The sequence below is a fragment of the Protopterus annectens genome, chromosome 4.part0 (genome assembly GCF_019279795.1).
Source record: "Protopterus annectens isolate FY-2018-M chromosome 4.part0, PAN1.0, whole genome shotgun sequence".
NCBI lineage: Eukaryota > Metazoa > Chordata > Ceratodontiformes > Protopteridae > Protopterus > Protopterus annectens.
The window spans coordinates 1865467873-1865485304 of NC_056733.1; the positions used below are offsets into that span (position 1 = coordinate 1865467873).

The 17432-nt window shown below is 36.5% G+C and overlaps 1 protein-coding gene across 1 annotated transcript in view; it reads left to right on the forward strand.

The window, feature by feature from the left end:
• The window catches only part of DOCK2 (dedicator of cytokinesis 2), a 4134711-nt gene that overhangs the window by 377012 nt on the left and 3740267 nt on the right, over nucleotides 1–17432 (forward strand). The window contains exon 6 of the mRNA XM_044069535.1: nucleotides 6732–6880. Coding sequence (XP_043925470.1) covers nucleotides 6732–6880 — 149 coding nt within the window. The remainder of the gene's footprint in view (nucleotides 1–6731; nucleotides 6881–17432) is intronic.

Below are 17432 nucleotides of genomic sequence, written 5' to 3' on the forward strand. Positions count from 1 at the left end.
TATATGCCTTCGGGCAGATATCCATTACCAACCTATGGTGCCGAGGTGCCAGCTCGACGCCCAACCTTTAACGAAGGCATGCCCATTCATGCATGTCTTTCGAACGCCACTCGACCGCGGGGAGGACATGCAAACTCCACACAGAAGGTGCTCCAGCCGAGAATCGAATGGGAGAACCTCTTGCTGTGAGGTGACAACGCTACCGCTGCTATATAGAAATGGAGGGTAAAATTATGAAATATGATGGAGTCTTCAAGTACTGTGAGGTCTGTGCTATCCAGCATATGACTGCTGCCTCACTCCACAGCTCACTACTTGCTTTGCTCAGCTTTGGTTGGCTTGCAGCTTTTCAGTCTTGCTTCGATTTTGACACTGGAGCACAGCTAGCTGATCAGCTGCACAGATTGTCAGAGTGATTGTCACTGTTTGCATATTTAGGTCTACACTGCAGTGTATCATTGCAAGCCTGGATCAAGAAAACAGCACATCCGTATGAATCCTCCCATTTATTACAGAGGGGTTTGGTTTATTTATTTATTTTTTACCACCATAGAGCACTCATCAGATTTGACCATTTGCAGACTCAGCCCAGGTTACATGCATAGTAAGAGAAAAGTAAAAGTAACGCTAGAGGCCTAACTAAATTATACAGTGTAGTGATATAATATAACATAGATATAAAAACATGCACATTATTACAAGAAGGTTTAAAAAAGAAGTAGGATCAAGATTATACAATGCATAATACAGGTATTGTAGGTGAGGTGAATATGTTCCATTCAAAAGAATGGACATAGTATTTACAAGTACGAAGGGAAATTTTAGCGAGTAGAGCTTGTAGATAACTAAGAGCTGCAATAGAAGAGCTAACAACAAGAAAAGTGAATATTAAATGCCCAGTAGGGAATGGACAGGTCAGATGAGGAAGCAGTGGGTATGAGTTTATATATTGGAGAGGTTAAAACTTAAAAGATAAGCAGCCAAGGTTTTCTGGGATTAATGTAATAATGCTAGGGTTATGCTTAGGTCTTTAATTATAATATTTTGTTAAGACTTCTTGTCATCCATTTTTTGAACATAAAGTAATTCAGTTGTAATCAAACACTCAGTAATAATATCTTGTGTCAAGACGGTGTCTGAAGTAAAACTGTGTATAAAGCAGTTTCATCAACTTAAGAAAGGCTACCACCGAAGTATGTACTAGAATAAAGTAATAAATCATAGATGGTTTGTTGAATAGAATCACATTAGTAACAAAATAGCTTAAGGTAAATAGTTTGCCAAAATTTATATGAAGCAAATAAAATCAGTGATACTAGCCACAAACTTATGGACAATAGAGAAGCCTTTCATTGAATCAGACATCTGTCAGTAAACTTGATGCCAGAAGTGCTAAAAGCATGCATTTAATCATGAAGAAAATATTATTTTGTTACCTTATCCTTAGAATCCCCACAAAAGTTAATTATTCAACATGGTCTTAGAAGCATTGGCTTCTGAATCATCATTTATTCTAACATATTTAGCACTATTAAAAATACATATTTCTTGTAGATACAGTAGCCAGTAAAACTTGCTGTAAAATATTTACATTTATAGAAGCATATTTATGATTTTTGAAACTAAATATCCATTTGTGAATCACAAGCATACTAGAGCCATGTAAAATTTCAGTGTGATTGTTTGATTACCTATCAAGGAGATGCAGATGTAATCAACAGTTATTAAAAGCATCAGTAAAGTTGGTGGTGTGGTGATTATGTCTACCTGCTGGTAAGAGACAGCAATAGAGCCAACATTGTGTTGCACAACTGCCTATATCAAATTGTATTCCTTTTCCCTGGATAAATTCAAGAAACTTGTTGGCAGAGTATTATATATGATTTTTTCACTGGATGGCCATATAACTGATGAGCTAAATTTGTATATCAGTTTTTGCTCGTCCTAGAAACAACAGTTTATAGGTTGATCAAAATACATAAATAAATGATATAGTCTCATTTCAACCTGTAGTTAGTAAGAAACTTACATTAGCAGAAGATATTTCACACTGTACTGAATCTGTTTTCAGGAAGCACATTGGCTTGGTGAGCAGATCTTTTGCTTTACAGCAACAGATTCTGTAGTTGAATTTTAGGCTGAGGTACCTTCTGTATGGGATCTACACATCCCCCTTCCCCGTGTTTGTGCATGTTTTTCCCAAGTGCTCTAATTTCTTCCCACCTCCCATGGACATATGGTAGGTGAATTAGTATTTTATAAATTGCTTGCAGGTTTGCACATAGTTTTTGTGTGTGTGTGTGTGTGTGTGTGTGTGTGTGTGTGTGTGTGTGTGTGTGTGTGTGTGTGTGCATTATGTGATAGACTGGTGCACCATCCCTAGAACAAGTTGCTGTATGTGTTTTAAATAGTTATGTTCTAAGCTTTCCTCCTACAAGAAGGATACATCTTATTTTTAGTAAGCATCAAAGAAATTAATAACAGATTTACTTAGTTTACGTCATCATGGATGTGGTTAGTCTGTAAACCAGTACAGTATTCCAGACAATGGTGCGTTTGATCCAGTTTATTGCCTGCTTTTGCACTATTGTGATAGACATTTCAGTGGTAGAAACCATTGCTATGTTTGTTGAATTGGTACTGAAGCATAATTATTATTTTTAGGATGAGGCCTTTGCCCAAATTAGTGGTAAAGCCATGGTTTCTTTGATGGTTGCTAACTGTGCCAACTATTACATAGCACACTGAGGTGCTACATGGCTATACCAATAGAAAATACTTTTGTGTTACAAAATATGGCTGCTTTATAGATGGCCTCTTTTTGGTATTATCTGGCTCTGATGAAATATCTTTCCATTTATGGGTGAACATGCAGTTGTCTATTTTGCATCTTGATTTTTCATTTGAGAGTAAACATCATGCCTTTAGATTCTTTGATGTGAGGTAGTATTGTGATAATATGCGAGGTAGTATTGCGATAATGTGCGTGTACAGTTTAGTTTGTTTAGGAGAAGCGTGCAGTGTATTAACTTGCTTCATTTTTCCTTCTGTCCTATTCTTAGACTGACTGAAAATATTCCTAAGGGTCAGTTGTTGGTTGCTAATGTTGCTAGGGTTCAGTTTTTTAGACTTGTTTAGAATGCTATCACTGTATTATACTGTGTTTGCTTGATGGCAGAATGAGCCAATAAGCCTATGTATTCTGCCCTTCTGTTCCATTAATATTAATACATTTGTGAACAGGTGTATAACCATACCAGCTTACTAGAAAAAGCTGGTAAAGGTATTCCTATAAAGAATGACGGCGCTGGCTCCTCTTGGGTTACATTATGTTTATTTGAGTCATGCTCTAATGATGGATAATGTTATCAAATTATAAAAAAAGAAATGAAAAGATTAAAGCTATGGGTACAGCAGGGCCTAACCCACCACACCTCCCATAGAGAGGCCTTTATCTCCTGCACCTCATTACTTAATGTAATGAAGTTTCAGGTTGCACAGACTTTGATTATGTTACCAAGTTTCACTTAACAGGTCTGTAGTTTAACAACAAATCAGTTATCCATGTTCAGATTGCCTGTTTTTGTCATTGTAGGTGGCAGGATGGGCTTATTAGGCATATAGCATCTGTCTGTCTCGTTACAAGATGTACTGTTGATACAGTCATGGTCTCTGCCATGATGTATATGTTTGGTTATATACATTACAGTGTTGGGCAAATCAGAGCTTTAGTAGGTGAGGTCACTAGAATGACTTTTGGGGGGTTCAAATTGGAAAGGATATGTTATGTGGACCACCCAGACCTAAGCCTTTGATAGATACCTTTGGTCTACCACCAGGTACATAGTAATGGTAAGTATTATTACTGGTAGATATCATGCCAGTTGTTCAGCTAGTATTATTTATTTAGCTGTTTATTCATATAAATCATATGTGAGCGAGGCATTTAGAGCATTCAGAATTTATACTAAGGAACATCAGTATGATATTTTTGTCCGTAGGAATGCCAGTAGCTTTACAAGGCAGGTGTGTGGTAAGAATAAAGAACATAGTGTGAAGCTTTTTGTATTACATCTGGTGACAGTTGATCTACTAGGTGATGGATTTAGCAATGCATTCTTACTTAAATGAGTTGGTAATATATCAGACTGGCTGCACACAATTGCCTGTAATAAATATTTTCCCTTTAAAGATAAAATTAAATGGAAGGAAAGGCAAGTCTTAGTCAAGTTGTTACTTTTCTCCATTGCTGTCTGCCATCTGACATGGCATATACTGCTCCTCAATCTTCTGCAGGGAGCATCCCCTCATCCCTTGCCTGGCTTTCTCAAGAACCAGGGTTCCATAAGCAGGAGGATCATTTTGAGGGAACCTTCTTGAAGAGGATTTGGGGAGTAAGCAAGTAGAAAATCAGGAGGCATGGTACAGCACCATCCTGACAGCAGTGGCAATTTTTTTTTTTAATTTATTTATGCCCTAACCGCATTTCTGCTCCATGCCCAATATGCTGTGACATCAATGTGGACCTGGTCCAGAGATGATTTGCAGATGCATTCACTTCTGTTTTGTTCAACACTCCACTGGGGGTAGTAGTGCAGACAGAGGATCCATGTATTCTCCCCAGACTAAGTTAGTTAGAAAATGCTACTAGTTCCTTACTTTTCTTGGCAACTCCTCAGGGATCAGGTCCACTAAGTTATGTACTTTTGCTGATGTTTCATTCTAATGGGTTAGACTTTGCATTTATTGGATGCAACTTGTTTGTTTTTATGTGTGAAGAAACATATGAGCTGAAACTTTTCAATTTTAGTTATGTATATCTTTGTTACTATATTGGATCCTGCCTGAGTTATTGAATTTTGTTTGATTTTACTTTGCTGACCAGTATCTTTTTTTGGACAATTATTTTTCTAGAATTTAAAATAAGTTGTTTTAAGGTTACAACACATGCAATTGTCATACTGATTCCCATTGCATTATCATTTAAGGTAATGATGTTTAACTTGAAACATTTCCCAGGTTGTTACTCCAAACCCATTTATTCTCCTTTTATGAATTATTCATTACTGAAGATCTAAAATCAAACACAACACAGTACCATTTAGTTGTCAAGCCCTTAAGGCAAACCAGCACACAGCCAAATTTCTTGGTGATTGGTGATTTTATAGTGAGACACACCAAATTTCCCCCTCATCAGAATGAGTAAGGAGAGAGTCACGGTTAGCTGTCATTCTGGGGCTAGGATCCATCAAGTCACACAGGCACTCAGGTCATTGAACCAAAGGTACCATTATGATGCTGTCATAGTCCATGTGGGTGTTAATGACCCAAGATGTACCTCTCTTGACTATATGAAGACATGATTGAGCTCACTGATTATGTGTCTCAGGCAGGTATGAGCCTAGCACTGAGCAGCATACTATCTTCTCCAAGGATGATGCCACATTACCAACAGAAAATGATTGAGTTTAACAATTAGCTTAGCTTCTGGTGTCAATCCAGAGGGGGTACAATATTTGACAGCCTGGGAGAACATGGTTGACAGACCACGCTGCTTTGCCGGGGATGGTCTGCACTTATCCTGTCTTGGCTTTCAGGTATTGGCAAAGACCTTTTTCACCCCCATAATGCCTTTTTAGGCAATTCCAAACTGATAAACTTACTAACATAACTGACTCCCTGAAGAGTGTAGACATCTATATAGTAATGGAGACATGGTTAAAGTCACTGAGAGTACTCCAGCAATGCAAGGTTATAATGCCTTTCACACCTTTAGACCAGTTACTGCACAGGAAGGAACTAAAGGTGGAGGAGTGTCAGTCTGTATTAAGATTAATCTCACATCCAGACTAGTTAAAGTGTATGACCCACCATAACTAATACTGGAACTCATACATGTGCAACTCACCATAAGCAGGCTGCCATACTATATCCTTGCAACATGTAGGTCCCCCTCCATTTCTCAGGAAACCCATACTACCTATCTCAATGCATTAGAGTCCCTCCCTGTTCAACCCATCACGATATTCATGGGGATCTCAACTAACCATCTAAAAAACCCTAAACTTATCGATCTCTTTCATATTCATAAGTCAGAGTACCAGAAATAGAAGTTCTAAGGACCTGAATTTTGCCTGTGACTTAAACAGAAGATGCTGGAGAGAGAGATATGTGCCCCAGAGACCACCCTTCCTATGGAACAGGCTTCCCATCCATGTAAAGTGGAGTTCATCTTTTACCCAGTTTAAGCACAACCTAGATAAGTGGATGGGGAATAGGAAATTTACACCAGGCTTGGTACACATGTACCTTATGGACAGAGGTAGCGTATAGATGTCTGGCCCTCAATGTCCTGTTTAGATGCAGGACATCATTATTCTTTCAGGAAGACTTGGCTAGGTTTAGAAAGCCCCCCCTGGGTCATTAGCCTAGTAACAGTCTTTGAAACTATGAATCTTCCAAAACCAACTTCTGCTCTTTAAAGCTGAAACCATTCATATTGTGTTGTGTACATTTTATTTTTCTTTCAGGAAGTAAATCTCACACCAACAATATTTAGTACATTAAAAATAAACTTTCACAAAGATGTACTTAGAATTAAATTTGTCTGTACAGAGCAATAAGCAGTTTGAGTACTAAGGTTTCCTAGCTTATGTATGAAGAGGAGCAAAGTTTTGTGAATATTGTATGTTAGAATTATAATCAAAAATTCTGAAATGTTATCTTTGCAGAAAACAAAGCAAGACAAATTCTATCAGGTTCAGTCGATGATGTATGACTTAATGGAATGGAGGTCCCAGCTTCTTTCTGGCACTTTACCCAAAGATGAACTCAAAGAGCTGAAACAGAAAATAACCTCAAAAATTGATTATGGCAACAAGTAAGTAAAATCTGGTACATGTCTTTTATTACTATTCTGTTTTGTTGAACATCTTTGTTCTAACTGCGTGCATAGTATAAGGTCATCATTAAAAACCTTTTCATCCATACAGCTGTATTTGTAAACAGAATGCATTATGCAAACCAAATCAATTAATTACATCCATGATGTTCTCATGCAGTTTATAAGGCTGGTTAATTCAGCTAAGAATCAGGGTCAACTACATTTTTAGAGAGAGACAGAAATGGAGATTCTGACAGTTCCTGTCCAATTCTGGCTTTCTATATCCTTCATAATTTGCTGGGCATTCCTGAGTATCCTGACCACATACTATACCACCACATTAATTACCCTGGCCCCGCTCATATTGGTTTGGATCAAATGACACAAAACAGAATGATTTCCAAAGGAAATCTAGATATTTAAGCTGCTGTGTAGCTGTACTGGAATTTGGGAACCCTATCACTACAAAAATATACCATAACGTCCCCAGTGTTCCTGGATTTACCATGGTCATAAATCACTACACATTATGTCAGCAGTCATTGACTTCTTTTTGAACTGGTCCTAAAAAATATCTATCTATATATATATATATATATATATATATATATATATATATATATATATATATATGTGTGTGTGTGTGTGTGTAGGGTCTATATTAGAACATCGAAGTTTCAAAACTTCGAATGTTTTGATATCGACCCCTATTCAGCTAAAGCTGAAAACATTGAACATACAGAACAGCAAATTTTTTCCTAGGGAAAAATTTGCTGTTCCAAAACACATACACACAACACAAGCACACCAAACAAACAGCAATCCACACACATACACCTACCCTACACTAAACTATACACGCACCACTAACAATCCACTTTCCTTAACCCAAACCCTAACCCTAAGGTCTGTCACTATCACACACTCACCTCACCCGCGCCCTAACCCTAACTCACCTACCCCGCCCTAACCATCACGTCCACACAATCGCACACTTACCTGACCCGTGTCCTAACCCTAACTCATCTAACCTGTCCTAACCCTCATGTCCACACAATCGCACACATACCTAACCCGCACCCTAACCCTGACTAACCTAACCCGCACTCAATCGCACACTTACCTGAACCCGACCAGTAACTTTCCACCACAGTCCTGAAAATACTGAAGCAACAGAAATGGACAACCGAATTCTTTCCCTAGGAAAAAATTTGGTTTTCTGTTGCTTCGATATTTTCAGCTTTTGCTGAATAGGGGTCGATATTAGAACATTCGAAGTTTTGAAACTTTGATGTTCTAATATAGACCCTATAGATATATATATATATATATATATATATATATATACATATATATATATATATATATATATATATATATATATATATTCATCCAAGACAGTGTACAAAATGCCCATACAACTACTACAATATAGTCCAAACAAGTAATCCAAATGGAGGAAAGTGGCAAGAACGAGTACTTAATAACTTGTTTTATTCAAAATAATGAAATGAAATAAATGCAATGGCAGAGGATGAACCCCAAACCGGTTTTGCCACATATATATGTGTGCATATAAGTGTGTGTGTGTGTGTGTGTACACACACACACACACACACACACACACACACACACACACACACACACACACGCACACAATTAAATTACAATAAATACATATACTAAAATAAAAATATATATAAAAAATATAAATATATGTATAAAATATATATATATATATATATATATATATATATATATATACACACAGTAAAATTACAATAAACATACTACAATAAAATTGCAAAGTTTGCCACGGGTGCCAAATCATCTTCACATCACTGCAACTGTCTACACTCTCTAAACTGGGTAGAGCTTCACCGCTATCTCTCCTACATTCAAATCACTACCGCACACAACTTCATTTTCAAACCCTCACACTACCCTTCTCTAGCTTCTACCTTCACTAGGCATCTTCCTGACTGATCCCTCAGATCTAACAATCAAAACCTTCTCAAAGTATACAAACCATTACGTACTGCTGGCCCGCTCCTATTATCTTACTCCCTAGCATTGAAATGGAACTCCCTTCCTCCCCACATTCGAACTATAAAATCCCCCTTTACCTTCAAAAGCCTGCTTCACTCTTACTTCTCTGCTAAATGGGAGCGCTCCTGCTCCCACCCGTCCTAATCTACACACCACACCTTCCACTTCCCACTCTACCTTCCACTTCCACCTTTCAATTTTCCACTCCACCTTCATCTTGTATTCCTTCTCCTACTCTCCTCCTCACTCTAACTCACCCTCCCCTTTCTCACTTTTTCCCAACTCTTTTATCTCCTACTATTTCTTTCTCCGATGACTTTAACAACCTACATTAAGCATTTATTGCTATCCCAAACTAAATTGTTGTATCACCTCCAATGTTTTTACAGTCATAATACTCTGTAAATTGTATAAGCAACTTTATAAACAATTGTACATTGTATTGAGTCTTTAAACATTGTTTGTGTAATTGTTTTTTGTAGCTTTGTATATGTATTCACATGGAGCTTTTCTCCCCGGGCTTCTATTGAAAAAGGGCTCAGTCTGGATCAATGGACTACCTAATAAATAAATAAATAAATATATATATATATATATATATATATATATATATATATATGTGTGTGTGTGTGTGTGTATATATATATATATATATATATATATATATATGTATATATATATATATATATATATATATATATATATATATATATATATATGTGTGTGTGTGTATATGTATATATATATATATATATATATATATATACACACACACACACACACACACACACACACACACACACATATATATATATATATATATATATATATATATATATATATATATATATACAGTAAACTTCCCGTTATCTGGGACTCAAGCAACCGTCACTCTCAAGCAACTGGCATTTGATTGGCTCATATGTCTGCATACGAGCCAGTCAAAAATCGCATAGTGGAGCCTTTTCTGTTCAGTGTGGAACAGCCGGCTGTTCCGCATTGAGCAGAAGAGGCTCTGCTTTGTGATTTGTGATTGGCTCATGTGCTAGTATACCAGCCAATCAGAAATCATAAAGCATATCTCAAGCAACTGGCACATATACTTAACTGGCATCTACCAATCCTCATGGGTGCTGGTTAATTAAGACTTTATATGTATAGGTAAAGTTTCATCTTAAAGCTAGTATGAGAAATAGTCCATTCTTAACTAAGTTTGCTCTGTAGCCGCAGCAATTTCATAAAATAAAACAATACATTTTATTAGGACTGTTGATTCATAGGTTTATACTGAGCCAGCACTATGTTAACCATTGTAGTAATAGATCAGAGCCTAATCATAGGAAGTGGAGTTAAATTGTGAGATACAGTAGACAAGAAAGGAAAATAGAAGCACAGAAAGAGTAGGGAAGATTGAAATGTGATGTTTGGCATATTTATCTATATAGTTAGGGATAGAGGAATGGTGAGGATGGAGGGAGTAAGAGGTGGTGAAGGTGGATGAGTATAAATACTTGGGATCAACAGTTCAGAGTAATGGTGAGTGTGGAAGAAAGGTGAAGAAGAGAGTGCAGGCAGGATGGAGTGGGTGGAGAAGAGTGTCAGGAGTGATTTGTGACAGACGAGTACCAGTAAGAGTGAAAGGGAAGGTCTGCAAGAGGGTAGTGAGACCAGCTATGTTGTATGGGTTGGAGACAATGGCATTGACAAAAAGGCAGGAGTCAGAGCTTGACATGGCAGAGTTGAAGCTGTTAAGATTTGCACTGGGTGTGACGAGGATGGACAGGATTAGGAATAAGTATATTAGAGGGTCAGCCCAAGTTGGATGGTTTGGAGACAAAGCCAGAAAGGCAAGATTACATTGGTTTGGACATGTGCTGAGGAGGGATGCAGAGTATATTGGGAAAAAGATGCTAAGGATGAAGCTGCCACGTAACAGGAAAAGAGGTAGGCCTAAGATAAGGTTTATGGATGTGGTGAGAGAGGACATGCAGGTGGTTGATGTGACAGAGCAAGATGCAGAGGACAGGAAGAAATGGAAACAGTTGATCCGCTGTGGCGACCCCTAACGGGAGCAGCCAAAAGAATAAGAAGAGTTTGGCATTGTTAACGGTGACTCCTGGGATGAATTTATGAGCTACAACCTAGAAACAGATGTTGCTGCACTTTTTTTTCCTCTTGGCATTTGCAAGGCTTGAGCTACTGACAGTTTTGCTACTTGATATGTGTCAGCCACAGAGTTACCAGATTTCTAAATGGCCAGGTAGGGACCAAAAAAAAACCAAAAAAAGGTCTGTTCTTTCATGCAGAACAGCCCGCTGTTTTGCATTGAACAGAAGAGGCTCTGCTTTGTGATTTATACTAGCCAGTCAAGAATCACAGAGCGGAAGCCGTTTCACCGTGGGTTTAGATTTATCAGGCAGTGTGGGACTTGGGATTGGGCTGCTGATCTCGGGACAGTCACGCTCATATAGGGACGTCTGGCAACCCTGGTCAGCCAGTAGATCTCTGCAGGTGAACTTAAGCTTGCTATACGGAATAAAAAAATACGACTCCCTATCAAAAGACTCCAACCCAGGTCTGCCCTGTAGCAGGTGAGGGATACTCACCAGTATACTAACAAGGAAGACTGTCAGCCCAGGCACCCAGAACTACAGTCACACTGTAACATTTAAGGAAGAGAAAAATCCAAACTACATTGTCATCACTGTGGGGGATTCATGTTAGCTCATCAACACACTTCTACTAGTGCTGTGTCATTCAGACTAAATCACTAAATTCTTCTCAGTGACTTGACAAAATGGTTCCGTTCTCCTCTTTTTAGTGTAAACAACTGCCTTGCATCCCAAGTGTAGGGGGAGGTTACCACACCCCTAAGCCTATATACATGTATTCATATATATGTATGTATATCTGCTATGTCATGTACTAATTGCATTGTTTCACAGCAATGGGAGAATGATTACCGAAAGGGCTTTTCAGCAGTATTGGCACACTGCATCAGCACTCTTAGAATTCTCTGTTGAACAGTTGACAGGTTGCATTACAAGCCCTGAAGCTGAATATGTTGAAACATAAATTTTCCCTCTAAAAGCAACAAGTGACCGACTAAAGGGGTCAATTTCTCAGGCTTTTGTTTAGAAGGATAATCTTATGTTTCTTCGGTTTTCTGCATATAGAGCTTTTGAATTCTTTCAAACTGAATTTACATTCCTGTTAAAGTGGATGCAAAATAACCATTGCACAGTGTTATTGATCTCAGAAAAGTTAAATGTAAGCCTGAGAGCTTTACCTTACTATAGTAAATGTGTAGAAATATGACACATCATTGCAGAACAGTCTTGGTATATGTCACACTAACTTCACGGTACAGATTTTGTTTTAGAAATAGCCTCAGAAATATTTTTTTCAATAATTTTTATTTTCATTTTTTCATTTATATAAAACAATTATTTCCATTCTTACAGCATGACCATCAGTGAGTGTAATACATTGTAGTCAATATAGTAACATGTAGGTCATAAAACATATCTATTTACACTATAGGCAAAGATTTGTTCTCATTCAATTTCGTTGTTATAAAAACAGCACATACAATAAGGATTTCAAGTGCATAGTTTGAGTGTGTGATCATGTGTATATTTCTAGGTTCCTTTGTACCTTGTTACTATGTAGTATGTATGATGTTATATGATAATATTAAAGGTTTGTTCCCAAATTTCTCGGGCTTTCATATTTTTGTTTCTTTTATCCATTACTATTTTATGGGCTAAAAGATGTTTTATAGCCATTTTTTGAATCCCTCCCAAGATATATTTGTAGGGTCTAACCATTTGAGAGCTATATATAGCTTCATTAATAAGAAAATTATTATAAGTATATTCGCTTGTTTTCCTGATATGTTAGATGGGTGAATATGTAGAAGGGTAAATTCCCGTGTTAGTGTTGATGTTTGATATCCCATTTTTGCAGTTGTATCTTCAGGGAATTCCAGAGTTTGTACACACATTTGCAACTCCAAAATATATGCATTAGGTCTGCTACCTGGTCCTTGCAATGTGGGCAGTATGTTGATTTGGATGCATTGAATTTGTGGTGTATTGCGGGTGTAAAATATGCATTATTATTTATCATGAGCTACGTGTATAACAGTTTTTTAAGGGGTATACTTTTCAGTGTTAGATTGATTGCTTGACTTATTTGCTGGTCATCTATGGATGGTTTTAATTTTCTCCAATAATTAGAGAAAAGTAGGCCCTTCTGAAATTTGATTTCACCTATCATTTTATATGATTTAGATATTGTTTTCCTTGTTGTAAGAATAGTCTTCCAAAGCAGAGTACAGCTTTCCATGTCACTATTAAGTATAGTAAAGTTTTGGCGGTAGCTGGAACACAACTCTTTGATTTGTCTTAGAATTATTATGTATGATTTGGGTAGATTTAGGTTACTTCCAATTTCTTGGGTTGTACAGTTATGGTATGGGTAGATATCTTGAATTATTTTGTCCTTTAATCGAGAAAAAGAATCAAGGTCTAGCATCTTGTTATTTATTTTTAGATTTGGATTTTTATGGAGGGGTTGTAGTGTTACCATAGCTTGCCCAAGGTTTAAGGAATGAAAGAGTTTTTGTGTTATATTTATAGAATGTTTTAAGGGATCTGTAATGTTATATGTTTGTAAATCTTTTTTATTTAAAAAGGGAAGCACTTTGGGATTGATGCCTAGTGCTTTAATGTACCTATAGAATATTGTCACCAAAGGAGGTGACCAAGTTTTCATTGTCAGGTTATGTTCTCCTATTCTCAGTATTCTGTTAGTGTTGATAATAGAGTAATAAGTTTTAAAATCTGGCAGGTTCAGACCCTCTTTGCTCTTAGGAAATGTTAGTTTCTGATTCAAGATTCTGTTTTTTTAGGTTCCCATATGAATTTTGCTAGGAAGGTAGGAATTTGTTTGAATAATTTATTATGTATTATTATCATGTGATATCATGAATATATATGTTAGTCTAGGTAAAATGTTAATTTTGATTATTGATACTTTGGCCAGAAATGGTAGCTTAAGGTTATTTCATCTTTTAGTCTTGCATTATGCTTAGCCATTTAAGAGTTATGCTATGCTAGTAGAATTCCTTGTTGCTCTGGAAGAAAGTAATTCCTGGATATTTAGTTTCTTCTTTAATTTTTATTGTATCTATTAGTGGTATTAATGAGATAAGTTTGGACAGCCTTAAGGGGAAGATATTAGTTTTATTGCGGTTTAATTTGTAGTTAGACATGATTGAAAATTATTCAATTGCAGTTATTATTTTGGTTATGTCTGAGTAGTGAAGTATATCTTTAGATCATCTGCGAAGGCAGTGAGCTGTACTTTGAAGTTATGTGTTGAGGGGGATTATGGTATGTGTTTTGTTTAATATAAAGAAACAGGGGTTCTAGGTATAGGTTAAATAGGGCGATAACGGACATCCTTGTCTTGTTCCGTTTTTTATCATAATTCTATTTGACCATGTTTTATTTATATATAGGATGTGTATGGATTGCTATAGAGAATTTGGATGATCTGAATGAAACTGATAGGTATGTCAAAATAAGGTAATGTTTGAAGTAAAACTTCTAGGTTGACCCTGTCAAATGCCTTGTGCATTTACTACCATTGCATAGATATTAATATTCCTCCGATTTGCAAAGGCTATTAATGCATCCAATGTTAGAGTGTTGTCGCTGGTCTGTCTTTGTGGTGTGAACCCAAATTGCTCTGGAGAAATGATTTTCTCTATCAGGTTTTTTAAAATATTTGCAATTATTGAGGTCAGAATCCTTGTATCTATATTTAAAAGGGAGATGGGTCTGTAACTGGGCTTTTGGGGTCTGCATGTTCTTTTTGTATGAAAATAGTTTTGGAGGCATTGTGAATATCATTTATATTGTTTTTGTTATATAGTTCAGCACATAGTGCAGTAGTTTAGCAATTAGGGGGGGGGTGAAAGTTTTATAAAATTTTGACGTAAGTCCATTCGGTCCTGGGGCCTTATGTGACTTTAAATGTTTAATTGTTGTGCTTATCTCATGGAAATAGGTTCCGTTGTTTTTTTTTGTTGATCTAAATCTAGTTTAGGGAATTTTAGTTTTTAAAGAAAACGCTCTCTATCTTCCTTAGAGGTTTGTAATGTTTTTTCTGCATAGATATGAGAGTATATTTGTTCGAATACTTTGATAATTTCTTCATTTCTTGTGTAAGCCTCAGAATTTTAGTATGAATCACTTTTTGTGTTTCAGATGAATTCATATAATATGAAAATATATTTTTTTTTAGAACCAGTCATCTCTTCAACACATAGATGTATTAAAGACAACACCATTCTTCACACACCTTTCCATGTATTTGAGAAGTAATTTAAGACTTATGCTGACATTATTGTAGACCTTGCTTCTAATTTTGAATTAATCTCTAAATTTTGCTGTATATACAGTATGGGCTTTCCTATGTTTAGTGAAGGAGATGGTAAAGACAAGTCCCAGAACTGACCCTTGTAATACCAGTAGATACATCATGCCATTATAATAAAACTGTACATGTTCTTGCTATTTTTGCTTGCCCCTTGAGCCAGGTAGGTAACCATTAATGCTGTCAGTGTTGTAAAGAAGTAAAACCTGTAACCAGGCCAAGACATTCACTGACAGACCCATAATGACACGTATAGAAAGTCAGCTATGTTTATTAGAGCGGATCTCTTTCTTATGAAACTGCAGCTGTCAATCTTATAATAAAATTATGTCTAGTATAATTATTATGATACTCTACAGTTTATACTGGTCAAATATGAAGGCCTGTAATGAAATCTGTAATTGTGTTTCCCCCCTTTACCAGTTGGCACGGCTTTGCTTTGTTGCACATTAATTATTTAACTTTATTAGATATTTCAGCATTAGATATTTCTTTTAAAAGGCAAATTCTAAGCTCTAACAAGGAGGGAGTGGAGCGCAGCAAAATGGTTTATCAAATTAATGTCTAATTCCTTTATACCAGTGAAATTTGTGATGCAAATCTACCTCAAAGTTACTATGGTATTACATTCCTGTACTATAGGCAGGGGGTAATAAATAAAAGGTTTTGACATTCTGCTTATAGAAAGGAAATGTGCACCATCCTGACTTTATCCATGCAAAGCAATAAAAATAAATAAATAAAATTAAAGCACCTCACCAGGTGTTAAAATCTACAATAAAATCTTCCTAAACTAAAATACACCCCAAAACCAGACAAACTGCTACTTCCCTGCAGCCAATGCAATGCAGTTAACATCAGCAAAAAGACATAAATGTATGAAAAAATAGGCAGTATACATTTCTCATTCTGGCTACAATAAACTGAAAAAAAAGGCTCTCCCAAAGTAAAAAAAGGACTGAAAAAGCAGTTAAAACAAATAATTCAGTATAAATAAAATAAAAGAAAGTGTATTTCCTTCAGAAATGGAGAACTGTCTTTTCCATTCTCAGCAAAATATAGTAATGATGAAACTAAAAATGAAAGATCTGAAAACAGTAAAAATGGTGAGAAATAGATGTGGGACAAACCAGTTTCCATTGTGCTTGTCTCCCTCTCTCTCTCTCTCTCTCTATATATATATATATATATATATATATGTAAGAGTTAACCACACCAGTGCCAGAGCAAGGATAAAACACAATGCATAAGTAAAACTGCCCAAAAAAAAAAAATCAATTACCTTACACTAGCATAGCTCTCCATCAGCCTGTCATATAATGTTTCACATTGTCTTCCAGAGTACCCCAGACTTCTCCCATCTATTGACTACCTCCTCACACAGCCAGCTACTGTAGATAGGCTTCAACCCAACCTCAGTAACAAGTCTAAAAAACACGAAGACTCATCTCTTCAAATAGCACCCTAGGCAGGCACTTTCTTTACTCCCAGTACACTTAATATTACCCAATACCCCTTCACTGCTGAATTCCTGGTCTAAACCCCGTCTCCACCAAGAATTGTGACATGGCCTGCCAATGGACTAGAAATGAAATTCAGCAAAATAAAGTAATAACTTCCTAAATAATGTATTGGTTGCATCCAGTGATCCGTAGCTATATGCAAAACCATGGAAATGTTTTTGTCTGTCTCTCAGCTAAGCCACACCTCTCAAAAAATATGTTCTCACATCATTCATACAGTCTTATAACAAAACCCTCTTAAACCAATCAAATATAGAGCAGAGAAAGTAACGATATTAGAAATTGCTTCCCTCCTCAAAATGACAAATAATCAGTGAGTCAGTAGGTTAAAAAATCCAATGGAAAAAAACTGATGAGGCATAGTTCTCTTGTGTACTACTACTGGAAGAAAACATCCAAAACAGGGAATAATACCCTTTGGCAGAGTGATTTGGCAGGTATTCACACAGCTGTGTAGGCATTTTAGGTATTGCTAATTTTCATGACAATGTGGCTGAATGGATAATAAAATGGTCTCTGTGCTTGGATTC